The sequence below is a fragment of the Pipra filicauda genome, unplaced genomic scaffold (genome assembly GCF_003945595.2).
Source record: "Pipra filicauda isolate LSUMZ 115617 unplaced genomic scaffold, ASM394559v2 scaffold158_size1702193_pilon, whole genome shotgun sequence".
Lineage (NCBI taxonomy): Eukaryota > Metazoa > Chordata > Aves > Passeriformes > Pipridae > Pipra > Pipra filicauda.
In genome coordinates, this window is record NW_024104084.1 from 1,300,321 (window position 1) to 1,319,696 (window position 19,376).

The window sequence follows — 19,376 nt, forward strand, 5'->3', positions numbered from 1 at the left end:
GTGGACTTCCGTGGTATAATTCAGATTTGCTGCCTGATTTCTTCTATCATACTCGCAGGGTACATCATGACAGGACAGATATTAAAGATGTCCATTTCAGTATTCCCCCAAAAACTCTGCAGAAGGCTGCTTTGGTTTCATTTCATTAAACCCATGGCAATTTCCAGATGAAGAATATACAGGGAGCTTGAAGCTCTAAATTCCCTTCTCCTCAAGAAGGCATTTTCCCAGACTGGGAAAGCTACATCTTTCTACCATTTTATTTCCCCACTTAGCCTTTTTCTGGTCCCTGTGGCAGCTCCTTGCTCCCGGAGTGTCTGTGTAAAAAAAAAAAAAAAAAAAAAAAAATTTCCATAGATGGAGAGAGGAAACTTAATTATTTTCCTCTCAGTGTTTCTCCCTATAATTGGTGTCTTTCATGTCAAGATGATCTCAATTTGTATTATGGGCTCTGTGCAGGCAGCACTTTCTCTCTGGTCTGTAAAGAAATTGTCAAGTGTATAAATCATAGTGTACATTAAATTACACTAGACTTTTACTTATTAATTCCCCCAGTTTTTAGTTCCTTTGTTGGATGCTCATTCCCTTCCTCTTTTTTTTTTTCCCTCTTGGGGATTGTCTTCTTTTTCATATGCCCCAATCCAAAAGAAACCCAAAAAAACCCCAAAAAACCAAACCAAACCAAAAACAATCAAACAAACCAACCTCCCCCCCAAAATTTTGTGTCCTTTAATTTTTGCCAAAAAATCTGATGATCTTCTCTGCCTTTTGCAGGCTGATCACATCCAACTCAACAAGTGGGAAGAGCTCTGTCTTGCTTTTCTAAAGATTGGCTCCAGAGCTTACTCGAGTTCAGTGGGAATTTTCATAGACTTTAACATTCTTCAGATAAGCCCCTATGTTGGTAGATTTATGGGGTGTTCTGCGTCACAAGGCTGTGTCCATTTTGGATTCATGACCTTGTCTCTCAAGGTCTGTGTGCTGCACATCTATAAATTCCTGTCTACCATGACTCCTGCTGGCTGCTTGGAATGCAGGTTCTGGCTGCCGTGGAGTGAGCACCAGGGGCCTCTGACCACCCTCCTCTGACCACAGGAGTTAGATTAGCTATCAGGACCACATTAGGAACCCATAATATTTAACAGGAGTGCAAGTGTCAAAAGTCAGATCTTGGTATGTGGACAGTGTCAACACCAACCTGCTACAAACACAAACCAGTCACAGAGGTTGAGTAGCTGAGGGAAGTAACGGGGCAATTTGGTTTCATTATCCTGCACATGAGAGCCAAGATGGGGTTTATCTGGCATAAGTCCAATAAAGGTGAAAGTCACCTAGATGCACAGACTATCTTTGTGATCACCAGAGAGGAACAGGCACTTCAGAAGACCATACATCCTTTTCATTTCAGACGCCAGCTTAAGAGTGGCTTAAAATTACAGTTTTTGTACGTTTGGAGTTACATGACATAAATTACCCTCCTCATCTCTGTGATGTCAGATCTTTAAATGTCTGTAATAGCTAACTGCTTACATGTTACAGGAGCCCTATGGCAGGATGTCTGTCCTGCTGCTGCTAAATATATTGCCTCTGGCCCTGCTAATATCTTGTGATACCTATGTGAGTGATGGGTCTTTATAGCTGCAGAAGCAGGGGCTGATACAAGCTTTATCTGGTACCAGATCCTCTGTTGGTTTTAGTAGAGCAGAAACTGCTCAGTAGTGTCTGGAACCACTGATCCTTCTCTCCCAGAGTGTGAGTCTAACTGTAGTCAGTTTATGGATAAGTACATTTTCCTCCAGAGACAACAGTGCAGCAGGATCTGCTAGGGTTTTCATCATCTTAACCTACTTGTCAGCCAGCTTGATAACTTGTTATTACTAAATATGTGTGCAGAGCAATTAGAATAAATCCAAGTTATTATGAACTACTTTCAAAAAAAAAAAATAAAGAAAAAATTTTAAAAAGAGGGAATTAAGGGGGGCGGGGGGGGGGGAGGAAGAGTAAAACTAATGGCCTTGCTACCCAACTGTGATTAGCCACAAATAAGGAATGACTAGTATCCCCTGAAGGCACCCTGTGACATTCATCAGCCAATTTGTGATCCAACTTTATTTGGGAAGACATATGTTGGGAGATTCCTATTGTCTTCTGACCTTCTGCTCCTTGTGATACTTGTTTGAACTTGTACTTTGTTGGTTGAAAAATCAAAAAGATATTTTCATTCCACTCAGACATGGTCACACATAGAAAGACATTTTGAATAGTCCTTCTGCACAGCGTATGTGACAAGGAGTAAGAGGCAAATAAGAGTTTTCAGATTAAAATCTCAGCTGGTTCTGATCCAATCTGCATCTCTGGCTACTGACAGGAGGGGTACAGCCTCACCCCTGCTAATCAGACACCCACATCATGTAGGCACTGCCAATGAAGTCCATTGTAGACATCTGTTGCCCTCCTGAGAGTGAGCAGCTCTGGGGATAGTGATGGTCCCTGATGCTTTTGTTGACTGCCAAAGGGATAATTTTGATAACAGAAGTCCTATTCACAGCACAGTGGCAAGGTTTTTATGCTTATTTATATTCTGATGTGAGAAAGGAAGAACATACCTGAAAAAGTAACAGAGGGAGAAATTTTATATATACTGTCCTCTACTCCACCAAAAAATCACAGTATCCAGCACTCCTGCAGCATGTAGACAAATCAGATTCAAACCCCACTCCCCAAATGTGAAATGGAGTCTGCTATGTTACAGGTGACTATCCAACTGAGCTAACAGTAGAAGTGGAATTCACTTTTCAATTTTCTTTTCATCATGCCAACCTCAAGATATCTTTACAATTAAAGTCTCACTGATCCTGATATTCTGACAAGGCACTTCTACTCTCACATAGTAGTGTTTCCAGAAGAAACTATTAGAAATTTTAAAAGTTATGTTTAAAATTTCATGACCTGTGTGAAATGAGTCAGATCCCTCTCCTAATGTGATTCAACAGAGCTCCTGTCAGGTAAATGGAGTGACACTGATTTATTTACCTCAGACCAAGCAGCAGCCTTTGCTCCATGGTTACTTCTTTGTTTACTAATTGCTTTCCCCCCCACCTTGTGGAGTACATTCTGGTGCTAATTATGACGTATGGTAAAAAAACAAAGCGAGCCTCTGTATATGAATGTTTGATTCCTCCATTAATTACATGTTTCTCTTTGTTCTTCCTTGCAGATGAACAGACCGATCCAGGTGAAACCAGCGGACAGCGAAAGCCGAGGAGGTAGTTGACTGCATTGCTTTCAGCCACAGTGCTAAGTATAATTGTTGTCTCTGGCTTCTCTCAGGCAATGTGCTGATCAATTAGTAACGTAATCACTGCCAAAGAAATTCCCTCCGCAGCAAAGATTCTCTTTATTAAATCTCCTTTACTTCATCTCACTTTCCTCATATTCAATTATTATTTGATTTTAAAAGGCAGGCAGGTGCCAGCGATTGCCTGAGAAACAAATAACTGCCTCGTTAAGAAGTGAAGCATCAGGCACTGACTTAACAAAGTTTAGCAGCAGTGACAGCAATGTGGGTTTTTTCAGACCTACATTGTGCTGAGCTGCAGAGGTGTTTAACTTGGTTAAGATAAAGCAGATATTTTATGGTTTCTCTGACCGTGTTGTTTCTGCTTGCACTGAAGCAATTCTGCTTTTGGAAAAAGCAAATTCTGAGCTGGTAGAGTTTTCTGCACCTGTATCAGCTTATCTGGATAAACCTGTTGTGGAAACTGAAGACTTCTCTCAGACCCAGGGAGTTATTCAGGATTTGCACAGGTGTAGCTGAAATCAGGAGCTGGTCTTTTGCTTTTCCATCCTGCACAGTGGATTTGGAAGGCTTTGTTAAGTGATTGTTCAATAGATCACCAGTGATAAGGCGTTTCCTGTAAAAGGTTTTCAACCTGAACTGATGTGGTGATACTTCACCGTACTCTTCTAATAGGAGTCTGTTTGTCAGATCAAACACAGAGCTCACTGAGAAAGTGTGAGATGGTCTGTTATGCTGGATAAATTACCATCCACTATTTTTTTCTTGTATCTGTACATTTATATATATACACGCACATATATAATGACATGTTTCTTTCCTCTCTATCCCTATCTCTTTGGGAAAAAATAGAGAGGCTTTTCCTCATCTATGCAATAAAAACCTCTAGTGCTTATGCATCAGATAAATGTGGGAGTAAGGTTTGTCATTTAGTAATGATGTGGCTCTTAGATGTCTGAAAACTTTTCAATTTCCACCATAAATATAAACTCTTCCTCATTTGTGAGATGACTATCTTTGTGCTGGCATTTGTGGAAATCTCCAGCAACAACTACTTAAAAGGAGTAAAATGCCTCACAGAGAGAAGACACCATGTTCTCTTTCTATTTGAAAGCTGTGGATTCCAGAGGCTTTGACTGTGTCAGTGTGAGGCTGAAACTCTCCAGTGACTCAAGTCATTGGAAGACTGTAGCTTGTAGTTAAAGGGATGGTGTTATGGAGTGGCAAAACCAGCAGGTTGAGAGAGGCTCTGTAAGGAAGGGCTGTGGTGCCATGTAATTGCAGAGAAGGAGAGGAACTGAGTGCTGGGAAAACACTAGAAATCTCAGGGATAAATACTGCAGTTTTAGAGCCCCCCCTTAAAGAAAATTTGAGGGAATTTGGCCAATACTGGGCAGAAAGTATCTGATGCGATCTGGGATGGCGAGTTCTGCTTTGAAGGACCACGGCATATTTCTAACCTGCAAAAAAGGCATATCACATTGTGCAGCACTGTCCAGTAGTTTTTAGCAGAACCAGGTCAATTTCCCCCTTTTCCCTCCCTATCTGATGATCTGGCTGTGTCTGAGTAGGACTGGGTAAGCCATGGGCGGTTGTCAACGCCAGTCTCCTAGGGGAAAAGGGAAAGGCTCAGCTGCCTGGGCAAATGAGGGGACATTATGCACATTCCAGTGGAGCTCGTGCCAACAGCGAGAGTTAAGGGAGGGCCTTTTGTCTATTTAATTAGACATACCAAAAAAATAATAATTAGGCTGGCCAATTTGCTTAGTGCGCCTACAGGGTATGTAGCTCCCAATCACTCTTTTTTTTTTTTTTTTTTAAATGCAAATCAGTAATAGAGAACACATGCCTGGCTTTCTGGGAAGGGTTTTCAAACTCCTTTGCTAAGAGCAGCTGCTTTAAGGGATGGTGGTTTGAACTGCAAAGGGCTCCAGTGGCAGTTTGATTCCACATTATCCGTCACACCAGTGGTTCCCTCCCTATTGTGTTTTAGCTAATTATCTCCCCATCTTGCACAAACCTCATCTTTTCCCATCCAGTCTGCTCCCATATTGCTTCTGTCGGTGGTGGTCACAATGCAGAGGCCAAGCGGGTGTGCTCATCATTGGTGTGAAAGACACGTTGTCCTAATTCCCCACTGACAAGCTGCTTCTGGGCTGGTGATGTTTCAGGACGGCATGACTCAAGGGCAACTATGGGAGAAGAGAACAATCGGCACCCAAGGGAGGCATTGTATGAAAACTTACGTTCTTCAAGAGCCCACCGGTTAAAGCAGGCTCTGCAAACAGAATGCTAAAAAGGAGGCCGTGTATCTTAGGAGCACATCAAAAGACTTCATTAGGGCTGCAAGATAAAGGTCAACTTCAACAACAAAGAAACTTAAATTGTAGCTTATTATACCCTGTCCGAGTATTGGGTTGGGACATGAGGGAAGAGGGGGGCTTGGAAGACAAAGGAGTTCTTCTGCACAGCACGAGTCTTTTGGTCTGCCCAAAGTCCACGCTCTGAATACACCTCTATCTCCTGAATGATGAGGAATTTTGGTGCCAGACCACCATGATAATGAAAGAATGCAGTGCTCTTTGAAACTGTAGTTTGCAAGGAGGTTTTTACTGAAAGTCGTGAGCAGTATTCTTGAGGAAGTGATATTGTGTTTTACTTACGAGCAAATACTTGCATTTTGCTAAAACATTAATCGTTGAATTTTCCAGCAAGTTCTGGCACAGTTAAAAGGTGATGAGAATCCCAAATTTATTTTCTCCCTCACTCAGATTCTGCTCAGTCCTTTTTCCTGTTGTTCTTCTGGAGTCTGGATTTTGTCAGTCTTTAACCCTTCCCGTGTACTGATTCTTGGTTGAACCAAAATAGCATGTTATCATTTAGTGTGTGTGAACAAGAATTTAGAGTATCAGGCCATCTAGGTTTGAGGAAGAATTCAAAATGTTGCTTGGCACAAATTACACTCAACCCTCCAAAATGGAAATGCTGAGAGCCTCTTATTAGCTTTGCCTGTTTTGTTATTTTTTTTTGTTAATCTCCATATTGGAGCAAGACAGAGAGTGAAAAACTTTTCAACAAAAACTGTCATTATTTACATTTGCCTAATCTTACAGGAACTAGAAATGAATGTGTCCTCAATATATTTCTCTAGGGAAACAGTCAAAATTAATGGGAAAATTTTGCAATTTACATTCCATCCTGTTTGTGCATATGTGTTGTATAGTCAAGCTACAAAATGTTTCATAGGGCTACTCCTTCCACAAAATACTTCATGAAGCCTCAAATGCCTGATCAGAAAGTCAGAGTCCTTTGAGATTTTACAGAGACTTTAGGTGTAGTGGAATTGATAGAACATGATAAAAAGGGAACAATTCATTATTTTGTTCCGAAAAATCACAGTGTAATTCTAGCTTTATTAAGGATATCTTAAAAATTCTCATTGACCTTTGTTTTGGTCAAATTTTGACTTCGCTATATGGAAGTTATTTTGCCAGAGATTAGTTATTCCTACATATTTTTAGAGATGTAAGTTATAAGTCCACATTAAAATTTTGAACATGACATATCCCAATTAAACTGTTAGAATTCTCTATTATTTTCATCTTGGTGAAGTTGTTTTTTCTTGGTTCCTTGTCTCATGTACAGCTCTAAAAATAGCCCATAGATATCCATGTCTTAAAGTTTCTCAAACTCAGAGAAAGACTTCAAGTCTGTTTTGTGGTTTGGGGCAAAAGTTTGGAGCCATTTCTTATTTTATCCACAATATCTCCAGCTCTCACTAGACAACTCTCACTGCAGCTGGCAGGGTTAACCTATGATAAACGCAGCCCTGAGGTCCCACTATGTTGTACAGGCAGTAACATTTTTTAAAAGGAAAGGACTCTCCTGCTGCTCTAGTTGCAGTCCGTTAGCAATGCTTAGATGCTCCACTGCTCCACATTCCTCTCAAAGGACAGAGGAAAGTCTGTAAAGGAAGGCATGCAAAGATGCACATGGTGTGCTGCCCAGACCCAGTGTTAATGTCACTACCAAGAGGCACTTCACAGTGGGTTTTGAGGTCCTCCAGCATCTTGTGGAAGAGAAACAGAAGGTTCCTGGACTAAAGAAAATAGAAAGGAAAAGTAGAAAGTGATTTAGAGTTTAGGGTTCAGTGTCCTGCAGAGAGGGTGTTGGGAGATTTACAGGAGAGGCTGTGATGCATCATATTGCAGTGCTTTCTGCATGCAAGAAATCTAGTAAAGCTTCTATCTGTGTTTATGCTTTCAGGTAGATTGTTTTTGTGGATGTTTGAGGGAGGCAAATTAACTGGTTTTTTGTCTGCTGTTTGGTAGCTAGAAGGCTTGGACTTCATATTTCAACAAACTTGCTGCATTTCTCTACCCGTTACTTGACCTGCAGGCTCTGAATCTATCTGTTTGTTTATGGTTTATTCCAGATTCAGAGCAAAATGTTCAAGAACTCCATTACAGTTAACAGTAAAACAGTGATGCCTTGCTCATGCACTATGACCTGTTTCTTTTTATGCCTTCAGCTTAGTAACAATGATGGGATCAGAATGGCCTCTCCACAGTTTCTAAGCTCTATTTGCATTTGGGACAAAAGTCTAATTCTTGTTTCATCCAGGTCTTTTCTAGCTCACTAGCTCTCTGCTGCAGGTGGCAAGGTAGTTTGTGACAAACACAGCCCAAGGTCCCAGTAATTTTTTGACATTAACTGATCAGAATTCCATGGCTTGTGTAGATGGTCAAAACCTCTCAGGAGGTTTCCTACACAGGTACCAGCCAGATCCAGGTCTATTTAGGAGCTGCAGTCAAGCAAGGGTGGTTTCTTTCAGTTTTGTTGGCTTCACACCGGTATAACAATGCTGCATGGGATGATTTCCTTCTTCCTTGGAAGCCCTTTGTAAAGAGTAGGTTTGTTTGCTTAGACCTTCAGGCCAGAAAGGTCTGAAGAAGAGAGAAAAGGGTAAGTAAGGAGAGAGCAATCTTGACAGAGCTCATCATCATCTCTTCTCCTCTGCTGAATGTTGGGCTATGGCGGCACCCAAGAAATCCTGAATCTGGGGTATAAACATGTTGGAGTTGTACCTTTGTAATTCTCATGTCTTCCTTATTTCTGAGCCACATGTTGCCTGTAACATCAACCTCTGTGGAAGAAACTTTACCAGTGGTTCCCTATCTTCTGCTTTTGCTGAGATTCTTTAAAAGACTTCCCAACCCAGAACCTGGAGAGCAGGCTGAGGGAATGTCCAGTTTTGAGGTGGTAATCCACACAACCCACCTCTATGTGGTTTGCCACAGCTTTTTCTTGAACTGCTCATCTTTTTTTCTTTTATTATCTCCACGCCCATTTAGCAGGCAACACTGGGAAACAATCTAGGGAAGCAGATAATGTTCTCCCTTCTCACAGCTCCATTAACTCTTCAAACATCATCATGAGCACAATATGATGCAACTTGATCTTCTATAGCTGAGGTAGAGAATGGCACAGACAGGAACTTGCAAAAGTCCCACAACACAGGAATGCCAGCCTTCACTGACAACATTGCAATGGCAATGCTGACTACTAGCTGGAGAGCAACAGCTCCTCTCTTCACATTTTGTGGTGTCTGGACTCAAGACCTCTAGAAAAAACATTTACCACACCTAGGTCTCATATTCCCATTTTTTCCCTTGGTGTGCACAACAGTTTAAACAACATCCCTCTCCCTTCTTGTCATTCCTTGCAGTTTGAAAGGTGATCTTTAACTCCATGTGAAATCCTCCTCCTAAGTCTCATACATGCCCTCCTCCAGAGGTTTGTCCCAAGCATTATCAGCTGGTTTTGACCCTTCTTCCCGGAGGCACCATCACACCCAAACCTAAATATTTTTTCTTGATTAATTGCATATCCAATATTATCCACTGATAATGAGTTGCACTATCTCTGTGTGAAGGGCAAAGAGAAGGAATGACTGTTTAAAAATAAACTAATATTCTGTTAAAAAATCCACCAGAAGTGGAGATGAGCTCGTGAGTCAAAGGAAAAAAAAAAAAAAAAAAAGAAAAAACAAGAACCTAAGAAAAGACTTTGATATTAAACTGGGAGGCAGGTTTCTTGCCTTAGAGGCTGGGGAAATGTCAGGACCAGCAGAAAACCTCGGTGTCACTGACAGGGTGGCGTTCCTGAGGATTGGCTGTTGGACATGCTATAGTACTAGGAGAGATGTCAATGCCTTGAAACATGTTTACCAGTCTGTTTGTATAGTCAAAAGCTGGGGAAAGAGCTGGACCCAGGACCACAACAGCCACTTAAGGCATCCTACAGTCTTGAGCATCAATCTGGACTCTTCTGTCCTATATGTCCTGGTGTCCTTCCCGTGGAATAGGAAAGCATAAGGTCCAGGGCAGGATCAAAAAACTCATTTAGATTTTAACAGTTTTCCTTTCTGCCAATTCAGGTGAAAGTAAACCCGAGCTTTAGACCCTGTTGTGTGTTAAGCATCTTTCTACAACAATATCCAAGGCTGTTGAGTTCAAAGAGAACATGTCCATTGAATTTTATTTCAGGTCTGAACATCTGTTAAAATCTGTGGTGTTTTTCCTTTAGGCCTAAGATAAACTTCATCTAGAAAGAGCATTTTAGTTCTCATGAAAATCTTCTCTTTCTAGCTGTAGCTGGTTGTGGAACTGATTACATCAATGGGAAACGAAAATCTCTTGGTTTATTGTGGAATTTCAGGACTGCATGACCCTACTGACAGCTGACACCCTGTTGTCCTCAGAAGGCTCTATTTTCAAGCAGACAGAATGTACCAGCATGCAAATGCATCAGTTAATTCAAAGTAGCCCTGGGTGACCCCATTCATGCTTTCCGCTCTCTGGTAAAACTCAGTTCTGGGGGAGAAAAAAGGCTCCGGCAGATCCTCATGTGTAGTGTTTGATATTTGATGACTCTGCTGAAGGCTGATGTGCTCCATTCCATACTCAACTGCTGAAAGAATATAAGGGACATCAAACTTTTGTTCACGTCTGCCCTTTCCATCGTGATTGAAATCGATGGAAGTGTGCCCATCAATAGGAACTGGAAAAGATCCACAGGACATTGTGTTCTAGCACATGTCCTAAGGACAACCTTTTAAAATCAAGGGAATAAAAGGAAAAGAAAAAAAAAATAAAACAAAATCACACTGCACATTTTTCATAAAGCATCTGTAACCTAACAATTTACTGACAGGAAGGAGGAGAGACCAGAGCAGAGCCTGGGGAGAGATTGGTGAGCTTATGCTTATTGCCTTGAGGTTTTGATATCAGTTCTGCTTCTTGCTAAGACAAAACTTTTGATCAGTTATGTAACTTTGATTATCTTCTCCTTCACGCCTTTCTTTTATTACCTGCTTAGGTTGTGATATGCTTTAATTTGCTCATTTTTTGTGGCTAGTGCCTTTGGCACTCGTGCATGTCAGGCTGTCAGTGCCATAGGGTTAAGACACCAGTGGAAGCCTGTAGCTGTGCCCAGAATGATCGATACAGGGCCAAAAATCAAGTGATTGAGGGCCCTCACACCGCAGTGTGATATTTGGACTTTTTTCAATAGCAAGGCAAAAATGGAAGAAGTGGTAGGAGGAGAAGAGTGGAGGAAATAAAAAATGTAACCCTATAAAAAAATCCTACCTTTGGAAATACATCTCAACCTCCTAGGTGAACTCAGGGACATATAACAATCCCAGTATCTTTTTTTTTAGTGTAAAAGTTGCTTGTCAATGGGTTTTTATACAGCATTAATAATACATTTATAGATACGCTCCACAATTAATTGCAAAGCATTTATGGTACTGAACAGTTAGAATGCATTATGATAATCACTCCTCGTGCATTGACTTTATTGTAAAGGTTTTGCTGATCACTGTAATTGGCTTGTTATTACACAGGAATATAATAACACCTCTCTGTATAGTAGTTTATAGCACATCAATAGCAAATGCATTCCCTTTATTGAAAGCAATGTGCATTTTATTAGAATATAGCTGAATAAGTGCAATCTGCGTAGACAAATGAAGTTTCTAATGACCTGTCTCAAAAAAGAGTCGAAATAACAAGCCATTTATTATGTACTTTTTCCATTGATGAACTTGTTGTTATGGTTACACAGACATTTCTTTAAAAAACATAACACACATTTTGCTGTTCTTTCAAAGAAGAATTTGGGGGAAAATAAACATATAGTCCATTTTTATGCCTGATGTTGAATACAGTATGGGTGAATGATGCTCACACCTTAGAGATTTAATTTGCTTGTTGAGATTTTCCAAGCTTCTTCCCTGTGTGTTTGGTCTCACATTCACAGAAAATCAAAACATTCTCACTCTGAGCCCAAGCACAGCTCTTGAGTGCTGTACTAACATCCCCTACACCATCACCAATGCATCAGATATGAGGGCTGGGTGCTGTCCTTACTCTTGTTGTATGGGTTCTTTTTCTTTATTTTAAAAACAGGCATGTTTTATAGTTAACAACAAAGAAAAATTAAGAAGGTACCCAGAGTTATTTTCCTACCTGCCATCATTGCTCTGAATTTCAGTTCTTTCTGGGAACTCAGAGTTGCACCCATCTGGCATACACATGTAATTGATGTGTATTCGTTTGTTCATCTAACCCCAAGTGTAATCAATGTCAGTCAAGTCCCTTAACACCTTTGAAACCTTGAATCTGGATAGAGAACATTATTGTTTCCAGATCTGGTACAGTTCATATAGTTACACTGCTGTGCAGAGTATAAGCTGAGTCCAGTTTTCTGCACATAAAGATGTGTGCCTGCTTCTTCTCAGCTGTCACTTGTTTATTGCAGGCTTGAAAATACCTTTGATTCTAGAGTAATCCAGAGTTTTTCTGGACAGTAGGAGCTAGGAAATGTCTGGACTATAGGCAGTACCCTCAGCTGTTGGCACACAGACTGCCTCAACCCTGTGGTTTTGATGCAGACTGAACTCTCCTCTCTGACTGGGAATTTCAGTGAGAAGGGTTTTGCCTCTTGCCTGCCGAGATCCTAGATTACACTATCACAGCTTTCAAGAAGTTTCAAGGCTCTGGAAATGCTGGAGGTCAAGAAAACTTTTCTTCGTGGCACACACAGCATTTTCCAACCTCTCTCTGTATATTACAAGTGTGTACGTGAAATCAGTTTGGGAGGCAGAAAATCTCTATGTAAATAATGTAGCTCTCTGAGTAAACTGTATCTAGTTCTTTTACTCAGAATCTGGGCCACTTAGCAGCCTTAGACTTAGAGACAGAAGAAATGTTGAATAAGGCTACTATGGCACCGTTCTTAGAATGCTTTTTCAGGCAGGATTCACTTTACCTAGCTTTAGCACCTAAATACTAAGCATATTGTCTAAGTTAGTCATCTAGTCTCCTCCTGTGGACAGTGCATTGAGACAGGTGCTTCAAACTGTGATTCACCCCATCCTAAGACAGATGGGATAAATGGTACTTCAAAGTCCCTTCTCTCTTTCTTCACTGAATCAGGAATGAACCTGTGACAATTAACTCAGATTTAGGTATTCTCACTTATAGACACCTAAAGGGAGGTAAGATGAATCGCAACTTTCACCTTTTCATTCCACAGTTTTCTATCTGTATCACATGAATGATGATACTGGACTTTTTTGAAATCCTGGGTAAGATCTATGAGTAAAAATTGCTATATAAAAACTATGAATTGTAGAAGAAGTTGGGGTATTGTCCTAAAAAGAGAAGACATCTTTCTCCGTTAATGTGTTTGCTTCATAACATCAGGGGAAGAATAGGAGGGGTTGCATCCCAATCAGCCCAAGCAATAGAGATAATCTGATCAATTTTAATTTCTTTTTAAAGTCGATTTTCATTTGTATTTTTGTATTTCAGTTTGCTACCACTCCCATTCTCGCAGTAGAAAGCGAACTCAAAAAAAACCCAAAAGCTTCAAAGTAGTGTGCAACATCAGTGTCTTTAAAATGTGTTTTCATAATTAAGAAAAATATTTTTATCTTTAAAACCAGCTTGCTTTGGAATCTGTGATAGAAAATGAATATGGCCCCTTGTAATATCATTTGTAGAAAGGTAATTTTCAAGGCAGCACTGCACTGAAACATTTTCCCCCAGGGAGGATAAACAGTTGGCTTCAATTAGTGAGGAACTGTTTCCTTTCTTTTCAATTTTAAGGACAGTCTTGCAGTTGGATCCTGCACAGAGGAAAAGAAAGCTCTACACAGGGCAATAGACTGCAGCTTGGAAGACTGAGGCTTAAATTCTTGCCTTGCCACAGATATTCTCCTCGACCTTGAAGAGGTTACTTAGGGTCAGCCTATTATTTTCACTCCATTTCTATCTGGTGACTATTATTATCTTTGACTGAATATACACGTAAAATTGGCCGAACATCTTGCTCTGACTCCAGTTTCCTTCTATAAAATAATATTGGTGCTGCAAGGATACATGCATTAAAGATTATTAGGTGCTCAGGCTCTCTAATAATTAGTTCCACAGAAGTAACTTGGTTAGATAAATAGAGGTGTTCAAAAGTGTCAAATGTATTTCACTGCTCAAATCTCACATAAAGTCAATGGGCCTTGGGTGTCTAAATATTCCCTTTGAAAATCTCCACAAATAATGATGTTCTTCCAAATAGTTGGAGACAGCTTCGTGGGGCTGATTTCTTACACTTTTACAGTGGAATCAATTCGAACTTGTTCCCCTAAGAGAAGCTGCCTATTGGTGCTTGTGGCAGCTGAAGAGGACATGTTCCATGCCAAGGCAGGTTTCTTTCATACCACAAGATTGCCCAATGCAAGGGACTAAAAGAGTGTTAAAAATAAGAGAAAAGCAACTTAAATATGTTAGGACTAGTCTTGGTGAGGGGATGCTTTTCTTGTAGCATCAAACCTATGATGCAGGAATTCATAGTTAGTAATATAATTCCTGCCCATGCACTGCCATAAGAATGGTAATTAATTCCCCCAAATCTTTATTTTATCCATTTCTTGGGTCACTAATGAATGGCCAGAATGCATTGATTATAAACCACAAAATATTGACACTTCCAAGCAGGCATGCAGTTAACACGAAATTATATTACCACAATGTAAGGTACATTGGATGAGTTGCTTTCTTGGATTCTTCTTTTTTTTTTTTTTCCCTAAAATGACTATAACTATTATTATTATGAATAGCTAATGAAAAAGAGGTGTGAAAGAGTGGGCCAGAACCACAGGCAAGGGGGAATGAAGATAGTATGAGTTTAATGACTTTAGAGATCAGAGTAAACCAAAGCAGGCTCTCTACTACCTAGATCAGAAATCTAATTATTTGCTATCTATCCTGTGGCAGTGCCTGGGAGACTGGTCATGAACCATCACACCAGGTTCACTGTACAACACTGAGCTGATGGAGACCATCTTTTCCTTAAAAGATTACTCTCTAAAGATAAGACCAGATGTACTGTCTGAATGCAAAGCTCTCATATAGTGTCTTCACAGATGCAAAAAAAACCCCATTGTGCTGGGTTGCACTATTGGGAGTGAAACTAGTCTTTCGGGTCAGGGGCTGTGGAGTTAGGATCTACCTGGGGCAAGAAAACAGTAGGATGACCTTCAAGCAAAGCTCCTTTTGGTGAAACATCCTCTCAGACAAAGCAAGTGACATCTTGAAGAACATACACAAGAACTTAAGCTAATAATAGCATGGCCTCCTTCTTGACAAGGACCATTCTCCTGCACACTCACACCACGTGGTTGGCAGATTTGATCACACCCAGGGCCAAACAGCTACCTTTAGTGTACAAGTTTGCTAGTGGAAAAGAAACTTAGGTTCAGTAGATGCCTCAGGGACAGAGGACTGGCAGGCAGCCTGTTATGCCACTGTGCCACTCACTACGGAGGTCTGTGGGTGCAAGGATATAGATGTCCCTGAACACTAAGTGTATCTTTACAGAGAGCTCTTCAAAGACACCAGAGACACCTAAAGCAAAACAGAGGTCAAAAATCATGTCTCACAACAGAGAATCAAATCCGAATGCAAGTAAATTCTCCGGTGTTTGCAGTGAGCTGAATTTACCCCTGTCTCTCCTTGATCTCAGTGTGTGATCCTGCACTCTTCCTTGGTATTCCAGGCAATGTGGTTTTTATTAGAGCCTCTAATGTTCCCTTATTGAAGTTTGGGCTTTGAGAGGAAAGGCCAAAGCACTGGAGCACTAGCCATTCTTCTAGTGTTTCTGCCTAGATTAAAAGGAAATGAATACGGTTTAGATCTGGACAGAATCGTTAGATCTCATTTAACCTCTTGCATAAACTGACTGTAAAATTTCACCCAGACGGTCTGTGCTGAGACTTCTGACTTGCATTTGACTGAAGAATAAAGAAATTTAGCCAGGGAGTGCCTCTTTTGAGGCTTCAGTACAACTTTGATATCAAACAGGTTGGAATTGTGGAGATGAACCTTCTAAAAGGCTTTTAATAATTTAGCAAATCAGTTCAATTAGTAAGGATACATTTTGGTTATCAATTACGTGTAACAAGTAGAGATAGTAGGATACATTTTTCAATTAAAAAATTAAATACATATACTTTCCCCACTCTTCTGCACACAAAACGACAAGGGGCGATCTTTTCCTGGGGCAAAATTTTCCAGATTTTTCTAAAGAGACCCTTGAAAAGGCACAACAGCGTGATTATCCTAAAACTGAACAAGTGGAAATATTCCTGGTGTCTATGGATGCAAGGGAGTTCATTCAAAACACCTTTTTTCCCTCCTGAAAGGCAGATATTCATGTGCAGAGGAAGCAACCTGCATAACTCTTCCTGTGCAGTCCAAGTGCTGTCATTTCCTTCTTGCAACATTTCCATAACAACGCAACTGTTTTTTCTTCTTGAGTTTCTAACTTCCTGGTCTGACCATGTGCCAAAAGGGTGAGACATGTCCAGTGCTTTTCAGAAAATTGTGCTGTCCCCAACTAAAAAGAAATGTCTCACCTGCCTTATCCAGTGACCACAGAAATGGTTGTTACTGCATGTCAACAGGCATTGTAGAGCGACAGAATTTCCATGGGCAAATAATCAGAGGAGAAAAATCCTCCATTTTGCAGACATCAGTAACATGCTGACCTTTAACAATATCATGAGTCTTCACTCTCCTTTTAAAGTATTATATCCATCCTTAGGGGGAAAAAAATTGTAGCTAAGGATTGAAATCAGCAGTGGATCATAATGCTGGCTGTGCTATTCAATTGCCCTGCTGTATTTAGGATCCATTTATTTCTAGCTATTTTTTTTCTGTCTTGAATCTAAAAAAAGAAGTGACCAGGCTGGCAGTGACATGTGATTAATAGATTGCACCTTTAGAAAAAGTTAGCAGAAGGAGATTAGCATTGCAGCCTATTATTTATTAATTAAATGCAGACACCCTATTTATACCAATGCTGATGACATTAGTTCACGTCCATGCTTTGGGACTGCATTATCCATCCGGTCTCCCAGCATAGTAATGATTGTTATTAAGCCTGTGGATGTTGCTGGGCTCTTTCTGTCACTTGCTTCTGTTATCAGCAGGAAAGGACAGCCAAGAAGTTAAAGGTCCAATCTGAACTTTTTGTTCAGGTGTCTGCTCTGTCTCTAACAGCCTGAATTACCTTGGCCATATCTCTTGGCTCCTTTGGGACATCACTGTTTCCTTTCTGCATCTGTACCTCCTTGTAGCTCAGGGCGCGTTGAAAATTTAGTGTGCAAGGCAGTATGTTGTGTGAGACCTTTTCTATTGCCTACAGGAGAAAGGATGATTTTAGTGGATATATATTGCACCTGCTGCTGCTATTTCAATTAACAAAAAGGGAAAGAGTTATCTCAAGTATTGTTCTTTAGCAGTGCCATGACAGAACATTACACTTCACATGACTCTTGTTTGATAAGCTTGTATTCTTGCCTACAGCGTGTTCAAGGAAAGCTACAAAGCCAATCCAACCCTGAGGTTTCCATTATTCCCGGTAGCTGTTTTCAAGATCCTACCATTAAAGGCAGGGAAAACAACTAATAGGTTGCAGATCTCTCCCTGATCCCACCTCAGGGATATCCATGGGCTTCTCTACCACACATGATAAGCAGATTTGTATACAACTACCCTGTCCTGCAATTTGAAAAAGAGAAAGACACTGTGGTGCAGGACACAATTCTGTTTGTTTTATATCAGGAAATAGCTCTTTACCAGCTCCAGGCAGATCATAAATTAATACATGGTGCTTGGTTGGACTGTCTGTGGTCATATGAGCCAGCAGAGTCAATAGACCACATATGTTTTACCTTCAGAGTAAAGATGAGAGTCCAGGAAAATCTTCACATTCACTGGTTGGTATGCTTGAAAAATTACATTTTGGGTATCCATAATCCAAATGTTCAGTTACCCCTGCAGAAGCATGTCATAAATATTTAGATGTGGTAGGGTTTCTTGACAAGCTGTGATGTGCACTCTCTTTTGTGACTTTGTCTAACTCTCTTTTTCCACACATTAAAGGACAAGCAAAATACATGAACTAGTCTCTTAACAGCATCTTCTCCATGTAAGCAACTGCTCTCACTGTCAGCAGCACATTCTGCAACCAGGGCAGGAAGTCCAGTCATGACTGGGGGTAGGGTTTTCTTTCTGCTCTGTGAAAATTCCTAAGTCACCAGAGGTACAAAGACAAGTTTTGAAAACAGTGTGTACTCATGAAACTATTTAGGGTTTGGTCCAAGGCCTACTCAGAAGGCTTTGGAGCAATACCACCGTGGGAGGGTTCCTCTAGAGCACTCTGAGTACCTGAGCCTTAAGCATCCTCTCACCATCATTTTGGTGTTTGCTGATTTGAATTTTCTTCAGCTATCATGTTGACTCTCTGAAAGCTGAGCATTGTAACAACCAATAATTGAAAGTGAATATTGAAGTGTCTTTCAGCATTATCTGTGCCATGATACAATCTGAACACATGCAAAAGACATTCAAAAGATGAATGGAGGGAGTGAATGGGCTGATTATCCTGGACTGTTTCTCATGGTGTGAAGTCTGCCTTTCACAGCCTGATGAAGTGCAGAGACAGTTAGTGGATTTGCTACCAGGAAGGGCACACATTCATTTCTCTTCGTGCAAATGTATTTAGAGCTGAAATGTGAGCATAGGAAAAATTACAGCAAAAAAAGCAACCACTGAAAGTGCAAACTATCATTTACTTTGGCAAGTTAGTGTTAAAAGGAATAAATTGAGGGTAGTAGAAACTGGCATAGAAATTGCACAGAAGGGTTTCTCCCTGTGTGTATATGCTTCCAAATGGTTGTTGTTTTTTCTTCTTTTCCTTTTTCTGTCCTCCATTTGTTGTAACTTTCCACAGTTAGACATTGCTTCCTACAGACATTTCTCAAATACTACACCAGCTGTGAACACATCCACTCCTAACCTTAGTTAAAAACAGAGTTGGGTGTAAAGTGAAACTGCAGTTCCTTCCCATCCCCATTGCTGTAGCAGCAACATAAAGCACCTCATCTTTATCCAGAAAGGGTAGAAAGATGGCTTTAAAATGGATGCTGCTCTGCTAGATGATGTAGATAATATTAGCCCTTCTGAATCTCTGTCAGTGGCTCTCAAAGCCTCTTTCAGATGTAATCAGCCTCCTCACCTTGCTCAATGTACGGACAAAGAAACTGAGGAACTGTGAGTAATGTGTTTTGGGAACAGCACATCGCTACACAGCTTGCAGCTGAAGTCATGTCTTCTAAATCCTGTTCAGCACTCTACTTAAATTTGGTCTTTGTTTTATCCTCACTTCAGCTTTGCATCAGTCCTCTGACTTTTGTAAATGTGCTAGAAAGTGAATCAAAGGGCATAGGAGAACAGAGGGGTGGGGAGTTTGCAAGGGAGTTCCCCCTGGTCCCAGCCTGTCAGGATCTTAACACCCACCTATGTGCATCTTCCCTGTGGATGGGGAGCAACTTGCTCCTGGCACTGAAGGAAGAGAAGTAAAAGGTGCTGCTATAATGCTGGAGAGTATGTAGCCCCATTCCTGACCTCCCTGCATCCTCTGTGCTGTAGGAATTTGTCATCACTCA

At 40.7% G+C, this 19,376-nt stretch overlaps 1 protein-coding gene across 15 annotated transcripts in view; it reads left to right on the top strand.

The window, feature by feature from the left end:
* Positions 1 to 19,376, top strand: part of LOC114003380 (CUGBP Elav-like family member 4) — a 699,867-nt gene that overhangs the window by 391,565 nt on the left and 288,926 nt on the right. For all 15 annotated transcript variants that reach the window (XR_003546206.2, XM_027750321.2, XM_027750316.2 and 12 more), the window contains exon 3: positions 3,218 to 3,266. Coding sequence is in view for 14 of the 15 variants with exons in the window: in XM_027750321.2 (XP_027606122.1) it covers positions 3,218 to 3,266 (49 nt within the window). In the remaining variant the exon portion in view is untranslated. The remainder of the gene's footprint in view (positions 1 to 3,217; positions 3,267 to 19,376) is intronic.